Source organism: Macaca thibetana, chromosome 11, assembly GCF_024542745.1.
Source record: "Macaca thibetana thibetana isolate TM-01 chromosome 11, ASM2454274v1, whole genome shotgun sequence".
In the NCBI taxonomy this organism is placed as follows: domain Eukaryota; kingdom Metazoa; phylum Chordata; class Mammalia; order Primates; family Cercopithecidae; genus Macaca; species Macaca thibetana.
In genome coordinates this window covers 1,678,427-1,696,005 of record NC_065588.1, presented here as the reverse complement: position 1 = coordinate 1,696,005, position 17,579 = coordinate 1,678,427, and the positions used below count along the sequence as shown (strand labels likewise).

The following is a 17,579-nucleotide window of genomic DNA, read 5'->3' as shown; positions in this document are numbered from 1 at the left end:
TTTGAGACAGGGTCTCATTCTGTTGCCCAGGCTGGAGTGCAGTGGCACGATCTTGGCTCACTGCAACTTCTGTCTCTCAGGTTCAAACAATTCTCCTGCCCCAGCCTCCCGAGTAGCTGAGATTACAGGTATGTGCCACCACGCCCAGCTAATTTTTGTATTTTTAGTACAGATGGGGTTTCGCCATGTAGGCAAGGCTGGTCTCGAACTCCTGACCTCCAGCGATCCACCCACCTCAGCCTCCCAAAGTGCTGGGATTACAGGCGTGAGCCACCCTGCCCGACTATAACTTCAGTCATTTTCTTTCATGAACATGAAATGTCACCTTAAAAGTATCAACCAAAGGAATCTGGGTGACAGCGTGAGTTAGCTACAGGTAAAATAACTCTAGGTCTGAGGTTCTTGGTTGGGTCAGAACATTCTCCTTCAGGTACTAAAGAGACAAGTAGTATGGATGGCATAAATGCCCTCAGGCAGAATCTCTTTTAAGCAGTTTTGCAAAATAATTTGCTCATTATAACCCAAGTTAACTCAGCAATTATTTCTCCAGAAATAACGTTTTCTAGAATAAAACTGATGTCTTTCTGTAGTTGCCGGCTCACCTGCAGGCTGGTCACTGTACAGCAGCCTGGCTCAGGGTCTCTCTCAATCACTCCTTCCTCCCTTTTGAGGATAATAACATCTCCCTTCCTGGATCCCCAAGCTCAGCCTTACCCTCCTGGCCCCAGATACTGGAGTCCAAAACTGCAGACAGCAACACAGAGCAGACAGCAAAGGGCATCTCCATCACCCGTGCTTTACCAGGGACCCAGGGAACAAGCCAGGGTTCGCTTGACACGCTATCAAATGGGGGAAGGGAAAGGGGAAGGTAAATGTGAGGTTTCAGCTTAAATCTCTGAATTCCCTTGTTCACAGTAGTAATAGTAATGGCTACCGCTTCCTGAGTGTCTAACTGTGTGCTAGTCCTTGGGGTGATGCCTAAATGCATCACCTTATTTAATTCTCAAAACATTCTTCTGTCCCTCTCCCTAATCACCAGACTATATAGTCTAAGGAGTCTCAGTTTCCTTACCCTCTTCCACACTGCGGAGGAGAGTTCTAAAGATCAAATACAAAATAAAAGGAGACTCATGAAAGGTCAGTGTGGGTCCAAATAAGGAAAGGGAGCGAAACCGCCACGAAGGGCATTTAATGTCAGCGAGAAACTGTACACCTGGGACAGAGATGATGAGCACGCCGGGCCCGCCAGCCTGACCTGTCGCCGTGTCCTGTGGTTTGTGAGGCCTCCCTCGGTGGAGGAGTGACAGCAGCAGCTCAAGCTTCCCCTCCCGTGGGGGGAAGACAGCATGACGTCCACGCAGCCCGGTCACACACCCAGGCTTCTGCAGCCCAGGCGCAAACATTCAGCTCAGGGCTTTCCTGACGTGTCAGGTCAAACGGCCCCCATTCCTCTTCAGGCAGGAGCTAGTGAACGGTGGAGGATGAAGAATTCTCGCTGGAAAGGCAGGCCCAAAGTCCAGGAGGTGCAGAGCTCTTTGTGGTCACTGGGCCAGAGAGGACCTTGGACTTCTCATTTTAGGGAAGGAGCCGTTCCTGTAAACTGTAGATGCTGCACATATGCACGGGAATGAAAGAGTAAGAGGGCACCAGGCCTCTTAGGGAACCAATCTACATTCTGGGCAAGACCCTGAAGACATCGAGGTTGAAGCTGAGTTCCCGCCACCTTCGTAGGGCCTCTTGGCCTAGTGGCCAGGGTCACAGGCAGTCATCTAACCAACAAAGACTCCAGACTTCCAGACAAGCTCGTCTCCTCCATCCAACCACAACCTCCCTCCTCCAGGCCATGGTGGACATATTTCCAAGTCCCTACATCCTGAGAGTCCTCGCCAGAGGGAGAGAAAAAGCCCCATTTCCCACCCACCAGGAGGAGAGAACCAGCAAAGTCCACTCCTCAAAGATCTCCAGCATCTCTTAAATAAGCTTTTCCTTTCCATTTTCATCTTTTCATTATTTAGCATCCATCCATTTATTTATACAAATATAAAATAGATTTATATAGATTTATATAATATAGACCTTTGTGAGGCAGAGTGCAGGGGGGCCGGGAGCAGGCCCCCCGGGCTATTTACAGATGTACTGGTCCACGATCTCGGTGCACTTCTTGCACTTGACGAAGCAGCACCAGTGGAACTTGCAGTGGCAGCGCTCCACCTGCACGCTCTTGAACTGGTTGTAGCCACGCCCGCAGCACATGAGCTCACAGCCATCCATGCCCTCCGAGGTCTTGTTGCAGAGGCGACCCTGCGTGCCCAGGGAGCCCGTGCTCTCATTGCGCAGGCAGTAGTCAGGGCTGGGGTCCACGTAGACCAGGTCCTCCGGGGTGGGCTGGGTGAAGCGGCTGTTGACCAGCTCCAGCCGGCCCTTGCGGGTGACGCGCATGGCGGCCGCACTGTCGTACTTCTCCTTCAGCCGGTCCCCCACCTTGCGGAACTCGGCCAGCTGTAGCCAGCAGGTCTTGAGGCTGCAGGACCCCGAGACGCCGTGGCATTTGCAGGCTACGTCTGCCATCTTATACACAGCCTAGGGGAGGAGAAAGAAGGGAGTAAAAAGGAGGATCCCGGCAGAAGAGGCCCAGAGGGTGGCTGGGGTAGTCACAGGCCTCGGACACAGGAGGGGCGGGTAGGGTATGGGGAGAGATAGCTTTTCAAATGCATGCAAAGATCCTTCCAGGGTGCTCGGGTGCTCAGAGGGAAAACATGAAAGGGGCGCCACAGAAAATAACACCGGGGAGGCAAGGCAACCTGTTCCTATCAGCCAAGAGGATGGCACCGAGGCACTTTCACTCTCTACTCTATCAGTTTCTCATTCTTCAAAACCTGTTACAATCAATGCATCCTTTTCACAATCGGAAAACAAAGATATCTCCGTCTTGATCAAAGCCTCAAACAAATAAATAATATCCAACAAAATACAGCCAGGCACTGTGGCTAGTGCCTGTAGTCCCAGCTACTGGGGAGGCCAAGGAAGGAGGATCACTTGAGCCCAGGAATTTGAGGATGCAGCAAGCTATGACTGTGCCACTGCACTCCAGCCTGGGCAACAGGGCAAGACTCCATCTCTAGAAACAAAGCAAAACACAACAAAACAACAAAATGTGTCGAGCTTTTGCATGATAGGAGCACAAGTCAGAAAAAAGAATCCAGTTGTATCACAAGCCTATCACAGAAATCCCTGGCATAGCCCTGGTTAGCCCAAAACTCTCCCTGATCTTGTCAAATACCCTGAGAATTAAATGGCCCCTTTCCCCATGTTGCCACGTGGTCACTAGCTCCATGGAGTCATCAGGAGTCTTGCCATACGCCATCCATTTGTAAGCAAGACCACTTGTCTTCCTCTCTAGCAGCCCCCAGACCCCCCGGGAGAGGCGGAGTGACACAGTGAGGCAACGTGCAAGGGAACTGCAAGTGGCTGGGCCTGCCTGCGGGAGCACTTTGTCGAAAACAAGTCTAACCCAGAAGTCACAGAACATCGCAACGTGGAGTAGATGCGAACTTGAGTTATCCCAAATCAAAACGTAAAAGCAAGAGCAGACCAGAAAGCTGCGTACAAAGTGCTTTCAACGGCAGCACACGGACGCACCATGGCAACCAACCCTGGCAGCAGGCCCAGGCGTGCAGATGGCGGGATGAAAACGCAAGCCGGCTGCAGACCATTTTCTTATGCACAGCCATTGTCACCAACTGAGTCAGGACTCATTTTTCAAGGGTTTCTCTTAGATTTCTTTTCAAGAGCCCCCAGACTGTGTCTTTATTCAGAGCTAAGCAGAGACCACTGCAGGTGCAAGAGACAGCACAGCCATCATCAGTGCATACGACTGTTGTCAAAAGTCTTCCTGAGTTTTTTCCGGGACGGAATTATTCCCACTATTTTATGGTGGAAAAACTGAAGCTCTAGAGAGGCTCACTAACCTCCAAGGCCACCCAGAAAGGAGTCAGAACAACAAGCACTTATCCACTCCCATCTTGGGGCTCAAAGTTGGCTTAGAGCAGAGGAGGAAGGAAAGGAAGGCTCTTCCCAAGGTGAAAGGCACCAGCACTTAGCCGGGCAGCTCCAGGTCCAAGACATAAAGGAACTGACACCCCATTCCCACAGACACTTCAAAGACGGGGCCTGCAATTACCCTTCCGGCCCAAATGCCCTGGGTCTGAGCTGCAGCCTGACATTCCTCTGGAAATGGTCCTTGGTTTAGAGAGGGATGACAGGCGTCTGGCATTGCTGAGAGAAGGAAACATTAAGGGTTGGAAACTGCGCACCTTGTTGCTTAGCAGCTCAGGGCACGGATAAGCATCTCTTGCAGGGCAAACACTCAGAGTTGGGGAAGGAGAGTCGGAGCAAGACTCTGGAGGGCAAGGACCAGAATTTTAGGAAAACAAATCCAAGAGGAAGCGCACCAGTTTAAACACCCCCTCCATCCTTTCCCTAATTCAAAGATGTTGTAGAGATAGGAATATCTGCAATTTTTTTCATATTTTACTATTGATATATATATATATCAACATATATATATATACACACACACAAGCTCCTTTTGTAGGCGATAGGGGGAAATGCCAATTTTCAGCCCAGACTGCTAACTCAAAAAGCCAAAAAAAAAAAAAGCTTTAAAAAATATTTTAGTTCTACAATTTGTCCCTGGAAAAGCCCTCTCAGCTCCTCTTCCACTTCTATCTAATGGTGTGTTGAGCCTGGTGACAGACAGGAATGTCACAGGATTAGGCACCAGGCTTTTATCTGGAAAATGCTTACAAACCCTTCAGTGGCAGAACAACATCAGCCGCGGGTGCTGTCGCCACTGTCTAAGAAGGAGCTATCAGATGCTCTTGCAGGCCAAGAGAAACTTCTGGCAAAGGAGCTTAAGATTGACTCTGTGTCAAGACGTCAGATCCTGGATAATCTTTTCTTCTTTTTAATCTGGTTCTAAAATACTTGTCTATTTTCCATCCCAGCCATCACTCAGTCCTTGCTGGAGAACTTTGTGTGTCGGTGTGAGGAGGCAGGCAGTGAATACCTCCGGCCTCAGATGATGACTGATGGCCGAGGCCTGTTCCTTGGAGAGGATAAAAAATAGACAGGGCCAGGAATTCCCAACCTGAAGCAGGCAGAGGCAAGGGAGAGATAAGGAGTTAAGGAAGAGGAGAGGTGTGGCGCCTGAAGGAAGGGGCTAAGCGGGGAGACAGACAGGGAAGGTGTGGAGCCAGAACAAGCTCGATGGGAGAGAAGGCTGCCAGATAAGAGCCCAGACAAGTCAACAAACAATTAAGGGCAATAAAGTGAGACGGACTCAGCAGCAGGGGAAAGGGGAAGAGTGGGTGGCACCTGCCTGGTCACAGGCACGTGCGGACACCATAGCACAGCTCAGCAGAGCTGAAAGCAGCCTCTGTGAATCTGACCTCTCCGGAGGAGGCAACACGGAACTCCTCTGTGCGTATCCATTTGCCCCACCCACATACAGCACAGGGACGCTTGAAACAAAGGGGTAGAGAAGGCAATCCCTGCCCACAGGAACCTACTGCCAACCTCCCAAGGCAGAGGTGGAGTAAGGAATACTTGAGAAGAGCAAGAACACCCGACTGAAGATCAGGCGGGAGAAAAACTACTAACAACGGGGACTAGGGAGGGCAGTGTTTCAACTAGGATCTCAAAAACTGGATCGACTCTGGGCATTCAAGAGATAAAGTGTGGATCTTAACCCCTTCACTGACGTCTCTACTCCTCAGGCTCAGACACCCGAAGACGTGGGCAAATGGACTGGGAGACGGACAGGGTGCCTGAGAGACCGGGAGGCTGCACACACGCCCTGAGCAGAAGTCACCTGAGATGCCTCCAGTCTCTCTGCCCTGGATTAGCAACTACCAGAACTCCTAACATCACCACAGACTGACACCACCTTACACACGTCCTTTTCTGGGAAACAAAAGTAGCCTTTGGATAGGGGAGGTGTAAGGAAGACCCTTGGGCAAATAATCCACTCTGGTCTCTACCCGATACCCCACGGCGGGTGATGCTATGCACACAAGTGCACCACATTCCATCCAGCCAATACCACAAAATCCCCACTCAGAGAAAAGACACTTCCTATTCCATTTCTTTGATATGTGCTCCAATATATGAGTTCACACTTTTTTTTTTCTTTTCTTTTTTTTTGAGACAGAGTCTTGCTCTGTTGCCTGGGCTGGAGTGCAGCGGCACGCTCTCAGCTCACTGCAACCTCCGGCTCAAGCAGTTCCCCTGCCTCGGCCTCCCAAGTAGCTGGGATTACAGGCGTGTGCCACCACGTATGGCTAATTTTTCGTATTTTTACTACAGATGGGGTTTCACCATGTTGGCCAGCCTGGTCTTGAACTCCTGACCTCAGGTGATCCACCCGCCTCGGCCTCCCAAAGTGTTGGGATTACAGGCATAAGCCACCATGCCCAGCCTCTCATGAGTTCACATTTTTAGATTTTGCTATGTAAAGAAATTTTGAGGCATATATTCATACCCTGTTACTGAATCACCAGGGTGCCACCATTAAACTTCTAAGAAATTGCCATTTTCTTTTTTTTTTTTTTTTTGAGATGGAGTCTTGCTTTGCTGCCCAGGCTGGAGTGCAGTAGTGTGATCTCGGCTCACTGCAGCCTCCACCTCCCAGGTTCACGCAATTCTCCTGCCTCAGCCTCCCAAGTAGCTGGAATTACAGGTGCGCACCACCATGCCCAGCTAATTTTTTGTATTTTTAGTAGAGACAGGGTTTTACCATGTTGGTCAGGCTGGTCTCGAACTCCTGGCCTCAGGTGATCCACCTGCCTGCCTCCCAAAGTGCTGGGATTACAGGCGTGAGCCACTGCGCCTGGCCACCATTCTCATTTTTGAGTGAGTTCATCTTTGTTACAATACGTCACCTGGGAACCAGAGCCAGCTGGCTTGACATAGACCCGAGTGGGGACAACACTCCAAGAAAGAAGTCTGTGCTGTTTCCTGAGAGCTCTTTTTGCAGGAGAAAGAGCCTCTCGCCACCCAGTGCTCAGACCTCAGATCTTTCTCAGGGGAAACCCGGGTGCACACCCATGTCGCCCTCGGTCCCTATCAACATTGACTATGCAGAAGCAGCAAAAGGCAGAGCTTCCTGTGGGGCAGGCCCTCCAGTCTCGCGGGGCAGGCCCTCCAGTCTCGCGGGGCAGGCCCTCCAGTTTCGTGTGGCAGAGGCAGCCATGATGGGGGACAGCAAAGAAAAGTGGAGGCCGGATGCATGCTCAGAGGAGGGGTTTTCACGAACAAGGTGCAGGCGGAGAGGGTTCCCGCTTTCCAGCACGCCACCTGGGGCCCTGAAGCTGCTGCCCAGGTGTGCTCTGCACGTGCAATGAACCAAGCTCCCCTCAAACCTGCATTGTTGTTTCTACTGAAACTGAGGCTTAAAAGGCGGTCACATCTTACATGAGACTGGGGAGGCTGTTTCCGTGAACCTTAAACAGATGGCTGTCTTCTCCCACTTCCACTTAGGTTTAAACACTCCTAGCACAGAAGTGTGTTTGTCATTAGTACTTGAATATGTTTTTTGACTGGGTTTCTGGATACGTATGATAGCAGTTCTTAAAAGTCGACTCTGGTTTTACCCGAGCCTTTAACAGAGCATAAACCCTAGATGAGGTCTAATGGCCTAAACACCCAATCGCATTATCTGTTCAAGTTGCAAAGCAGGGGTGGCCAAGACAAGAGCTCTGCTCTAATCCTTATGTCTGGAATTCTGATCCAAACATTGCACCTAAGTCCTCTAGGAACTGTGAAATAATAAAGTAAGTGAAAAACAAAACAAAACAAAAAACAAACAAAAGCACATGTGCCCATTGGGAAGTGAGGCATTTTGAAAAGGATTTGTTCAATAGTGTGGACATCTAAACTTGGAATTGTAGGTAAGAATCTTCACGGTCAGACGAACCCGTTTCCTTGATGGCCAGGCCACAGCTGGTGGCACAGCCCGGGAACAGCCCCGGAGGTCTGCAGTGCTGGGGAGGCCGGGGAGGTCCAGCTTACCCTGCGGCCAGCCTCGTTGTTCTGGAGGTTCATGAGCACCCGGCCCTGCTCCTCCGATCCTTTGGCAAAGTTCTTCTCTCGCTCCCGGGCATCCACAAACTCCTTGGCGAAGCGGTAGCCGTACTCCACATTGTCCCCACAGCCACCCCACAGCCAGTCCCGGGGCAGGTCCTTGGGCCGCGCGGTCCGGCTGCAGCCGCAGGTGGAGAGTTCGCCCTCGCGGCAGGCCCGGCTGATGGCGTTGACCACCCCTGCGGCGCTCACTGCGTAGGTGAAGGCGGTCTCACGGCTACCTGCAAAACGAGGCAGGGGCAGTGAGGGGGTGCACTGTCCTCTCCCAGCGACTGTCCTTCTCCCCATCTCCCCGACTGACCCGCACACCGCAGCCTCTGCTGACACTCCTGGGGCAGGGGGCTCAGGAGGAGCGCTTTTCGCTTCCTGTAGCTCTAATGCCAGAAAGCGTCTCTTTATAATGGGCTGAAATCGGCTCAGTTTTATTTCCGCCTCTGGGCCCTAGCTCAGCCCTAGGAAACCACCCAGAATAAAACAAGTCCCTGGCCGGGCGCGGTGGCTCACGCCTGTAATCCTAGCACTTTGGGAGGCCGAGGCGGGTGGATCACGAGGTCAGGAGTTCAAGACCATCCTGGCCATGATGGTGAAACCCCGTCTCTACTAAAAATACAAAAAATTAGCTGGGCGTGGTGGCGGGTGCCTGTAATCCCAGCTACTTGGGAGGCTGAGGCAGAGAACTGCTTGAACCCAGGAGGCGGAGGTTGCAGTGAGCCAAGACGGGGCCACTGCACTCCAGCCTGGGCGACAGAGTGAGACTGTCTCAAAAACACAAACAAGAAAACAACAAAAACAAAACAAAACAAAAGTCCCTCCAGCCCTGGCCTCACTAATACCCACTGCAGAAGAGCCTGTGTGACCTGTAGGTTCCTAGGAGGGAGACCTCAGCGGAGGGGAGAAGAGGCATCCAGAAACACATAGAACACGGTTCCTAGGAGGGAGACCTCAGCGGAGGGGAGAACAGGCATCCAGAAACACATAGAACACGGGAGTCGAACGGAAGGCTAAGGAAGAAATCATGGGATCAAGAGTAGGACACTGTAGCCTAACAAATATCTCCCTCACAGATGCCATTTCTCATCACTCTATGAGTTGCACATCTGTCTGTCTGTACTGCTGCCATTATCTAGCTAGACAGTGGCAGAGGCCAGGAGTCAAAAATGAACTAGAATTACAGTGTCTAGAAAGATCCACGCTGTCTTCCTCTCTCTTCCACAGGATCCACACTGCCTGCTAACTCAAGAGCACTGGGAACCACATTTATAGCACCTACAATTCCAGACACTCATCACGGTCCCTCTTAATACCCAGATCATTTTCCAGTAGAAAATCCCAACTATGTTCCTCCCCTTTACTGTTGGGGTGAACCACCTAAAAATTCATATAATATATGTTCTATTTCAGTAAAATGCCTGTTTCAGAATACTTAAGCTGTCAGGGACATGCAAGCCCAAATCACATCCACTAGGATGGCTATCATCAAAAAGACGGCCAATAACAAGTTGGTGAGAATATGGAAAAAACAGAAACCTCCCTTACTGTGGGTGGGAATGGTAAGCGGTGCAGCTGCTTTGGAAAACAATCTGGCAGTCTAAGGCTAACAGTCACGAGGTTCAACATAGAGTTCCCACAGGACACAGCAATCCCACTCCTAAGAACACAGGCAAAGCTCCTTGTTTTACTGTGCTCAGCTTTCCTCTGCTGTGCAGGTGTTGCGTTTTTTGTTTGTTTTTGGTTTTTTTTTTGAGACGGAGTCTCACTCTGTCGCCCAGGCTGGAGTGCAATGGCACAATCTTGGCTCACTGCAAGCTCCGCCTCCTGGGTTCACGCCATTCTCCTGCCTCAGCCACCAGAGTATCCGGGACTACAAGTGCACGCCAGTGCGCCCGGCTAATTTTTTGTATTTTTAGTAGAGACGGGGTTTCACCGTGTTAGCCAGGATGGTCTCGATCTCCTGACCTTGTGATCTGCCCGCCTGGGCCTCCCAAAGTGCTGGGATTACGGGCACGAGCCACCACGCCCGGCTGGTGTTGCGTTTTTTACAAATTGCAGGTTTGTGGCAATCCTGCTACAAATCTATCAGTGCTACTTTTCCAATAGCATGTACTTACTTTGTGTTTCTGTCAGCATTTTTTAGCAATAAAATATTTTTAATTAAGGAATGTACCTTTTTTTAAGATGTAATATTACACACTTAATAGACTATAGAATAGTGTAACCATAACTTTTATATGCACTGGAAAACCAAATAATTCATGCAACTCACTTTATTGCATATTCACTTTATTGCAGTACAGTGGAACCAAACGTGCAAACCTGCAATATCTTGAGAGTGCCTTTATACCCAAGAGAAATGAAAACATATGTCCACACAGAAACTGGCATAGGAATGCTTCTTGTGGTATTATTCATAACAGGCAAAAAATGAAAACAACCAAACTATCAGTGGGTAAATGGGTAATCAAAATGTGGTATTATCCATGCAATGGAATATTACTCAGCCATAAAAAGTGACTGAGTGTGGTGACTCACACCTGTAATCCCAGCAATTTGGGAGGCTGAGACAGGAGGATCACTCGAAGCCAGGAGTTTCAGAACAGCTTGGCAACATAGCAGTACCTCATCTCTACAAAAACATTAAAAAAGAAAAAATTAAGCTGGGCATGGTGGTTCATGCCTGTAATCCTAGCACTTTGGGAGGTCAAGGAGCATGGATCACCTGAGGTCAGGAGTTCGAGACCAGCCTGGCCAACATGGTAAAACCCTGTCTCTACTAAAAATACAAAAACTAGCCAGGCGTGGTGGCAGGTACCTATAATCCCAGCTAATCGGAGACTGAGACAGAAGAATCATTTGACCCCAGGAGGCAGAGGTTGCAGTGAGCCGAGATCATACCATTGCATTCCAGCCTGGGCAACAAGAGTGAAACTCCATCTCAAAAAAAAAAAATTAGCTGGGCATGATAGCATGTGCCTGTAGTCCCAGCTTCTCAGGAGGCTGAGGTGGAAGAATTGCTTAAGCCCAGGAGCTGGAGGCTGCAATGAGCTATGATTACACCACTGCACTCTAGCCTGGGCAATACAGTGAGACCCTGTCTCAAAAAAAAAAAAAAAAAAAAAAAAAGAAAAGAAATATATGTAGGCTACAACACAGATGAACCTTTAAATCATGGTGCTAAGTAAAAGGAGCCAGTCACGAAAGGCCATATATTATATAATCCCGTTTATAAGAAATGCCCAGGATAGGCAAATCCGTGGAGAAAGAATAGTGGTTACCTAGGGTTGGGGGTTGGAATATGGAGAGTGACAGCTAACAAGTATGCAGTTTCTCTATGGAGTGGTGAAAATGTTATGGAATTAGATAGTGGTTGGCCGGGCGCGGTGGCTCAAGCCTGTAATCCCAGCACTTTGGGAGGCCGAGACGGGCGGATCACGAGTTCAGGAGATCGAGACCATCCTGGCTAACACAGTGAAACCCCGTCTCTACTAAAATACAAAAAAAATTAGCCGGGCGAGGTGGCGGGCGCCTGTACTCCCAGCTACTCGGGAGGCTGAGGCAGGAGAATGGCGTGAACCCGGGAGGCGGGGCTTGCAGTGAGCTGAGATCCGGCCATTGCACTCCAGCCTGGGCAACAGAGCTAGACTCCGTCTCAAAAAAAAAAAAAAAAAAAAAAAAAGATAGTGGTGATGGTTGCACAACCTTGTGAATATGCTAAAAACCACTGAATTGTACACTTTAAAATGGTGAATTTCATGGTATGTGAGTTATATATCTCAATAAAGCGGTTATAAGAAATAACAAATGATACTTATAGGGACTAAGATACAGAGAGAAGGGAGTGATTCTTAGCAGGAAACAGATTCAATCCTGATCTCAGAGATTAAACCAGGGAGAATCCCACATCTTGTCTTAGAAGGTAGAAAGGGAAGCAGTCTGAAATCAATCAATAGGTCTAGAGAAATCTCCCCCTTGGCCTTACTTCTTGATTATCTGGGCATGACACAGTGAAGTTTACAAACAGACCATGCTGAGTGAGTCCGTTTTTCTCTATGAACCAGTGGCTGGCTTCTGGTCAGTTGTGAAATAAGAATAGCCCAAGAAAAACCGAAATGATGGCAGGAAGTTACACTCATGATTTGGCCAATAGGACCTGGTCTACGGGGCTCAGAATGAGATAAGGAGCACTGGGGATGGTAAGATGGCCAAAGAGGCTCTCAGGGAGGAGGGTCTGGGCCCCACTTTGAGGAATTCATCTCCTTAAAATGCAGCCTCAACCACCTGACATGGAATCCTGGAACGGAGGGAGCCTCCCAAGCTTCAGCCCCGAGCTATCCTCCATATCCACCGGGAGCTTGCCCTCTACAGAGTTCCTCAGAGAAGTGGGCTGGGTTTTCAAGGCAATCCATTCCATCTTTTTTTAAATGACTCTAATCACCAGAATGCTCCTTCTTGTATTAAGCTGAAATATGCCTCCTTATGATTTCTGCCTGCTGCAGTTGCACTGTGTATAATCCCTTTCCCATTTGACAGCTCTTCCGTGTTTGAAAACAACTATTAAGTCTTTTACATTTTCACTTTTCCAAGCTACATATGTCTGATTTATTTCTATCATTCTTTAGCAAACACACTTTTCAGAGTTGAATCAGCCCTCTCAGAACTGCCTTTTAAAATCACGTACCTGCAGCTGAACTAACACACCCGACATTTTGTACTCAGACGATTCTACCCTATCATGACGGTTTGGGGTCCAGATTTGCCCTCTGGAGCGCTGCCTGCCTCTTTCAGTCGGGGCTTCATCAGAAGCTGAGTGTGGGTAGCTCTGCCTTCATGGGGCAGCCTTTGGGCCCTTGGGTAAGCCTACTGAGTGCCATCTACTGTTGCTACCTTCAGCAAGAAAGAGGTAATTCGGGGTTTCAGAATGGACATGCAACGTTGGGGTTTATCTATATATGCAACAGTTCAGAGCTGAATCTCTAACCATCTCAAGAATAAACGGCTAAAAAAAAAAAAAAACAGCCATGAGGGATGCATGTCTTTTCCCTACAGGAGAGAGCAGAACAATTTCATGCCCTCTCTGTTCCATAGCAGCCCAAGGTGCCTCCAAGCTCCCTAGGCAGAGGCTGGGCAACGGGCAGAGGCTCCTCCAAGCTGCTCTGCCGCCCTCTGGTGACCGACTTTCGCAGCAGCTTCAAAGGAGAAAGGAAGCCTTCGTCATTCTCAAGATAGGGCGACCGAGGACTCACCAGGAGCTACTCTGGGCTCAGGGGGGAGGAAGGGAGGACAGCCTCCCAGGTCGCATGAGCCTTCAGTGATGCTATAAAAAGGAAGGGGAAAATCAGGCAAACAGAAGGGTTCCATTTTGTAACAGAATAGGGCACACAGAGATGGGCTGTCTTCGACAGGGTTTGCTTTCGCTAGGCACCTAGTGCACATCTGAACCCAGCGGGGTGTCTTTTCTTGCCAACCCCTTTCTTTCCTAAGGTGCAGCCTCACTTTGGGGCCTTTAGGCACATGAAATACACATGAAAAGGATCTAGCCAACATCAGGCCTACATTAGCTCCCCAAGAGACATTAACTCCACTGAAGAGATCAGAGGACACTCTCTCTGCACCTGGGCCGTCCTAGTCTCCTTGCCCACAACACAGGGCAGGAGTGCTGCCAAGATTTTCGCCAGAAAGAAGAGACAAATGCCAAGTGGGTTTGAGAAGAATCAATAAACTGTAAGTAAATCCCACTAAACCCCCAAGTCCACTCTGTTAGGAAAGCCGCCCCTAAGCCTGTCCCAGGAACACTAGGACCTTCCTTTCATGCATCCTGAGTTGATACCGAAGGAAGCAAGAGAGGAGCGAGTTTCAACGTGTACTTTCCCCATCTTTAATTCTCTCTCTTTTTTTTTTTTTTTTTTTTGAGACGGAGTCTCGCTCTGCCGTTCAGGCTGGAGTGCAGTGGCCGGATCTCAGCTCACTGCAAGCTCCGCCTCCCGGGTTGACGCCATTCTCCTGCCTCAGCCTCCCGAGTAGCTGGGACTACAGGCGCCGCCACCTCGCCCGGCTAGTTTTTTGTATTTTTTTAGTAGAGACGGGGTTTCACCGTGTTAGTCAGGATGGTCTCGATCTTCTGACCTTGTGATCCGCCCGTCTCGGCCTCCCAAAGTGCTGGGATTACAGGCGTGAGCCACCGCGCCCGGCCCCCTCTCTCTCTTAAAAAAATTTTTTTAATAGAGACAGAGGTCTCACTGTGTTGCCCAGGCTGGTCTTGAACTCCTGGCCTCAAGCAATCCTCCTGCCTCAGCCTCCCAAGGTGCTGGATTACAGGCCACTGTATTGGGCCTTACTTCTTGATATGGACAGAGAGGGTAGGGAAAGAGGTCTGGAATAAGTGGGAGGGGCAAGGAGCCTTCTGAGTATCCTCCCTAAGAGAGGAGCACGAAGAAATCTCTACTTCCCCAACTCCCCTGCCAGGCTGAAATCCCTCTCTGAGGAAACTCCAGCCTCAGGTAACCTTCTGAAGGGAGGTGTTCTGGGAGAATGTCAGGCAGAAGGAACACAGCATTCTAACACTTCGCTTTTATGGCCCTGGGGATAAGACCCAGTAGAATAGGGCCGGATTTCTCAATTTCTTGCCAGAGAGGGGAGGATTGCATTTCAAAAGGACCGAAAACAATTAGACCTCAGATCACACCTCCATCTAAGCCATTGGGTAGCCCAAGAATCCTAGGCCAGCAGTGGGAGAGGGGAAGGGACAGGAATCCAGGAAGACTTGGCCCTCTCCCTCTCATCTTTTCTTTCGTCTAACCCCTTCCCCCAGGTTCACACATCCCTTTCAAATGAAAAAGCTGGGACTGGATGGGGTTGGGTTAGTGACAGCTATCACCAGTTTGGCCCAACATTTCTATCTCTGTTTCAAAGGTTCAAGTGGAAAAGACAAAAATCCAACAGACGTTCAGGGATGCAATTTCTGGTTCTCTACCCAAGGCTCTTTTTTGTGCTGAGAGACAAAGGCAGTGGCGATGGGCGGCTCTCCTAATCCACTCTAAGTCAACTCAGATGTTCTGCCCCCTCTCAATGAGTCCCAAGCAGCCTGCCCCAGGTGAGGCTGGAAGGCAGAGAGCTAGAGGACCATGAAGCATGTGCTTCCTGCAGCCTCCCAGAGCCCACTTCCTCATGTGCCTCTCTCGGTGCTTGGTGCACACCGCTGCCAAGCCTAGAGAGAGCCCAGTTAGGCTCCATTTGGGTTCTCCCTGTGCCAGTCCTGAGAGTGCTTCATTGTTCCCAAACGAGTGCAGTTCCTTAGCCGAGCCCTCTTGTAATGGCCTCTTACCTATCTGCATGACTCTCCCAAAGACAGACACGTTGTCCACCGTGCTGCAGTTCCATCGCCGCTGCCGGAACTGGTGCTGGCATTCCTTGATGCCTGTCTTGGCTCCCTCCCCTATGTAGGCCATGTGCTCCTGGTACAGTTGGCACAGCTTCCTCTGGCCAGGGGAGAGCCCAGGAAGCTGACTGCACACGGGCTGGGCACCGATGATAAACATCTCGGGTCTCTGCACCGGGTTCAGAGCTAATGACCTGTGACAGCAATCCAGAAAGGGGAAAGAAAGGCCCAGGCGTGAGCATGCGCCCGTGTGCAGCATGAAGTCATTCATTCAGCACATTTAGGGCATGCTTCCCTGTGTACAAGGCCCTGGAAAGAAAAATTAGTAAATCAGAGTTCTGGCCTTCAAAGGACAAACTGAAGGAAGCTGAGGCATGAACACAAAGGACATGCGAGAGGCCAAATGCCCCAGCCAGACTCGAGTGTCTGGATCTGCTGTGATCAGAGAGGAAAATAGCTCTTAAGGCTGAAGAGAAGCCTTTATAGGGAAATGGCCAGAATTTGAACTGGATCTTAAGAATGGGGGGGGGGGGGCAGGCAGATAAGAAGACAAGGGGTGGGGGGCAGCTCTTCATTTTAGGTAGAGGGCAAAAGGAGCCAAACCCCAACGGGAGAGCACAGGCCTCATTCAAGGAATAGGAGTGACTAGTTCAATGCAGCCCAAGTGCATGGTAAGCCATGAAAGCAATCAATTCCTTTGCATGGGACTCCCCTTGTGCCTTCAATATCCAATCACTTTACATACATCACGATCTATTCTACATGTTTTCACTGCCATGTCTCACTTTGAGCCTCCTCTCATCCACTCTTCACCAGTTCAGAGGCTCTCCCTTTTGCTCATCATCTACCACCCATATAGAGTGTTAGATGAGAAGGCTGCAGATTTGCCATCTGAGTAAAAATGCTAGTGGCAGAGACCATGCAAAATAGGTGGTGATTGCCTGCCATTTCCATGTCAACTTGGCAATGACAATAGCCTTTAAAACACAAGAAGAAAGCCAGCCACCCATGGTGCTGTGAACCCCTCATCTGGCCTTCAGACTTAGAAAAGAGGAATTCTATCTCCTACCAGCAGAACACACAAAACAAAGGAACAAAAAACTGCAAAGTATTGATATTCTTGTTAACCCAAGAGCAATTTCTAACAATTCATGGGCACGAGGGAAGGTCCAAGGAAAAGGGAATGTGGACAGGATTAGAGAAAAAAAATCAAATGAACGGATCCTTTATCCTCAGGGAACCCTGACAAAGGTAAGGGCTGAGAGAGGCACAGAGTGTTCTCAGTTTTCCTGGGATAAAAGAGGCCCTTAGTTTTCCTAGGAATCAAGGGACCATGGACACACGGTGTCCTTCCTCCTCATCTCAGCCGCTGAAGGCGGCCTCCGGCTGTGCAGGCAGGACCTCAGCCCCTCTCACTCACCACCAGGAGTTGGCGTCTGTCAGAAGCTGAACCCAGCTGGACAGCAGAGCAGCAGTGAACAGCAGCAGCAGGCTGGGCATGGTCGGCCTCAGCCCTCCCCAGTGCCCTGGGACTGACAGCTTCCAGAGTAGGGCTCCCTGGAGAAAACAGAAATGGAGAGTCAGTGTGGAAGCCCAGCGGATAAGGGCACACCAGGAGCCAGGGTGAGGTGGAGAAAAGTGCACGGATGCTTACATGCTGCTTGCTCCCCACAAAGAAGCTCGGCCTCTTTCCAGTCTCCACCTCCCACCGCTTATCTTCCCACCCTAGGACTTCTGTCTCTTACCCCAAACTGTGGGAGCCCTGCGCAGGGCTTAATTTCCAAAGAAATAATGATCTGAGAAACCAGAAACAGAAATGAAAACAAGTAATTTCAAGAGTGGAGCTTGCTGCGTTCCTCCGTTCGGCACCCGGGAGACCACTTAGGCTGTTGCAAAACACACCTGTCCTTGCTGCAGAACGTCCAAAGAAACGAGGACCATCCTATCCACTCCCCTACGTCCCTACCTCTCATTTCAGCCCAGAGACTTATTTCTCTCTGACCCTCAGGCTCTCCTTCGTGGGATGAAAAAATTTTGGTGCATTGGATTTACCTGCACCCAAGGA

At 49.9% G+C, this 17,579-nt stretch overlaps 1 protein-coding gene across 1 annotated transcript; it reads right to left on the bottom strand.

Annotated features, from left to right (window-relative positions):
- Positions 1–1,175: 1,175 nt before the first annotated feature.
- Positions 1,176–17,087, bottom strand: WNT5B (Wnt family member 5B). Its single transcript, XM_050747106.1, has 4 exons — positions 16,935–17,087; positions 15,461–15,708; positions 8,071–8,363; positions 1,176–2,580 (listed from the first exon to the last, which is right to left on the bottom strand). Exons 1-4 carry the CDS (start codon positions 17,012–17,014, stop codon positions 2,122–2,124), a joined length of 1,080 nt encoding a protein of 359 aa, XP_050603063.1. The 5' UTR covers positions 17,015–17,087; the 3' UTR covers positions 1,176–2,121.
- Between the last annotated feature and the right edge of the window lie 492 nt (positions 17,088–17,579).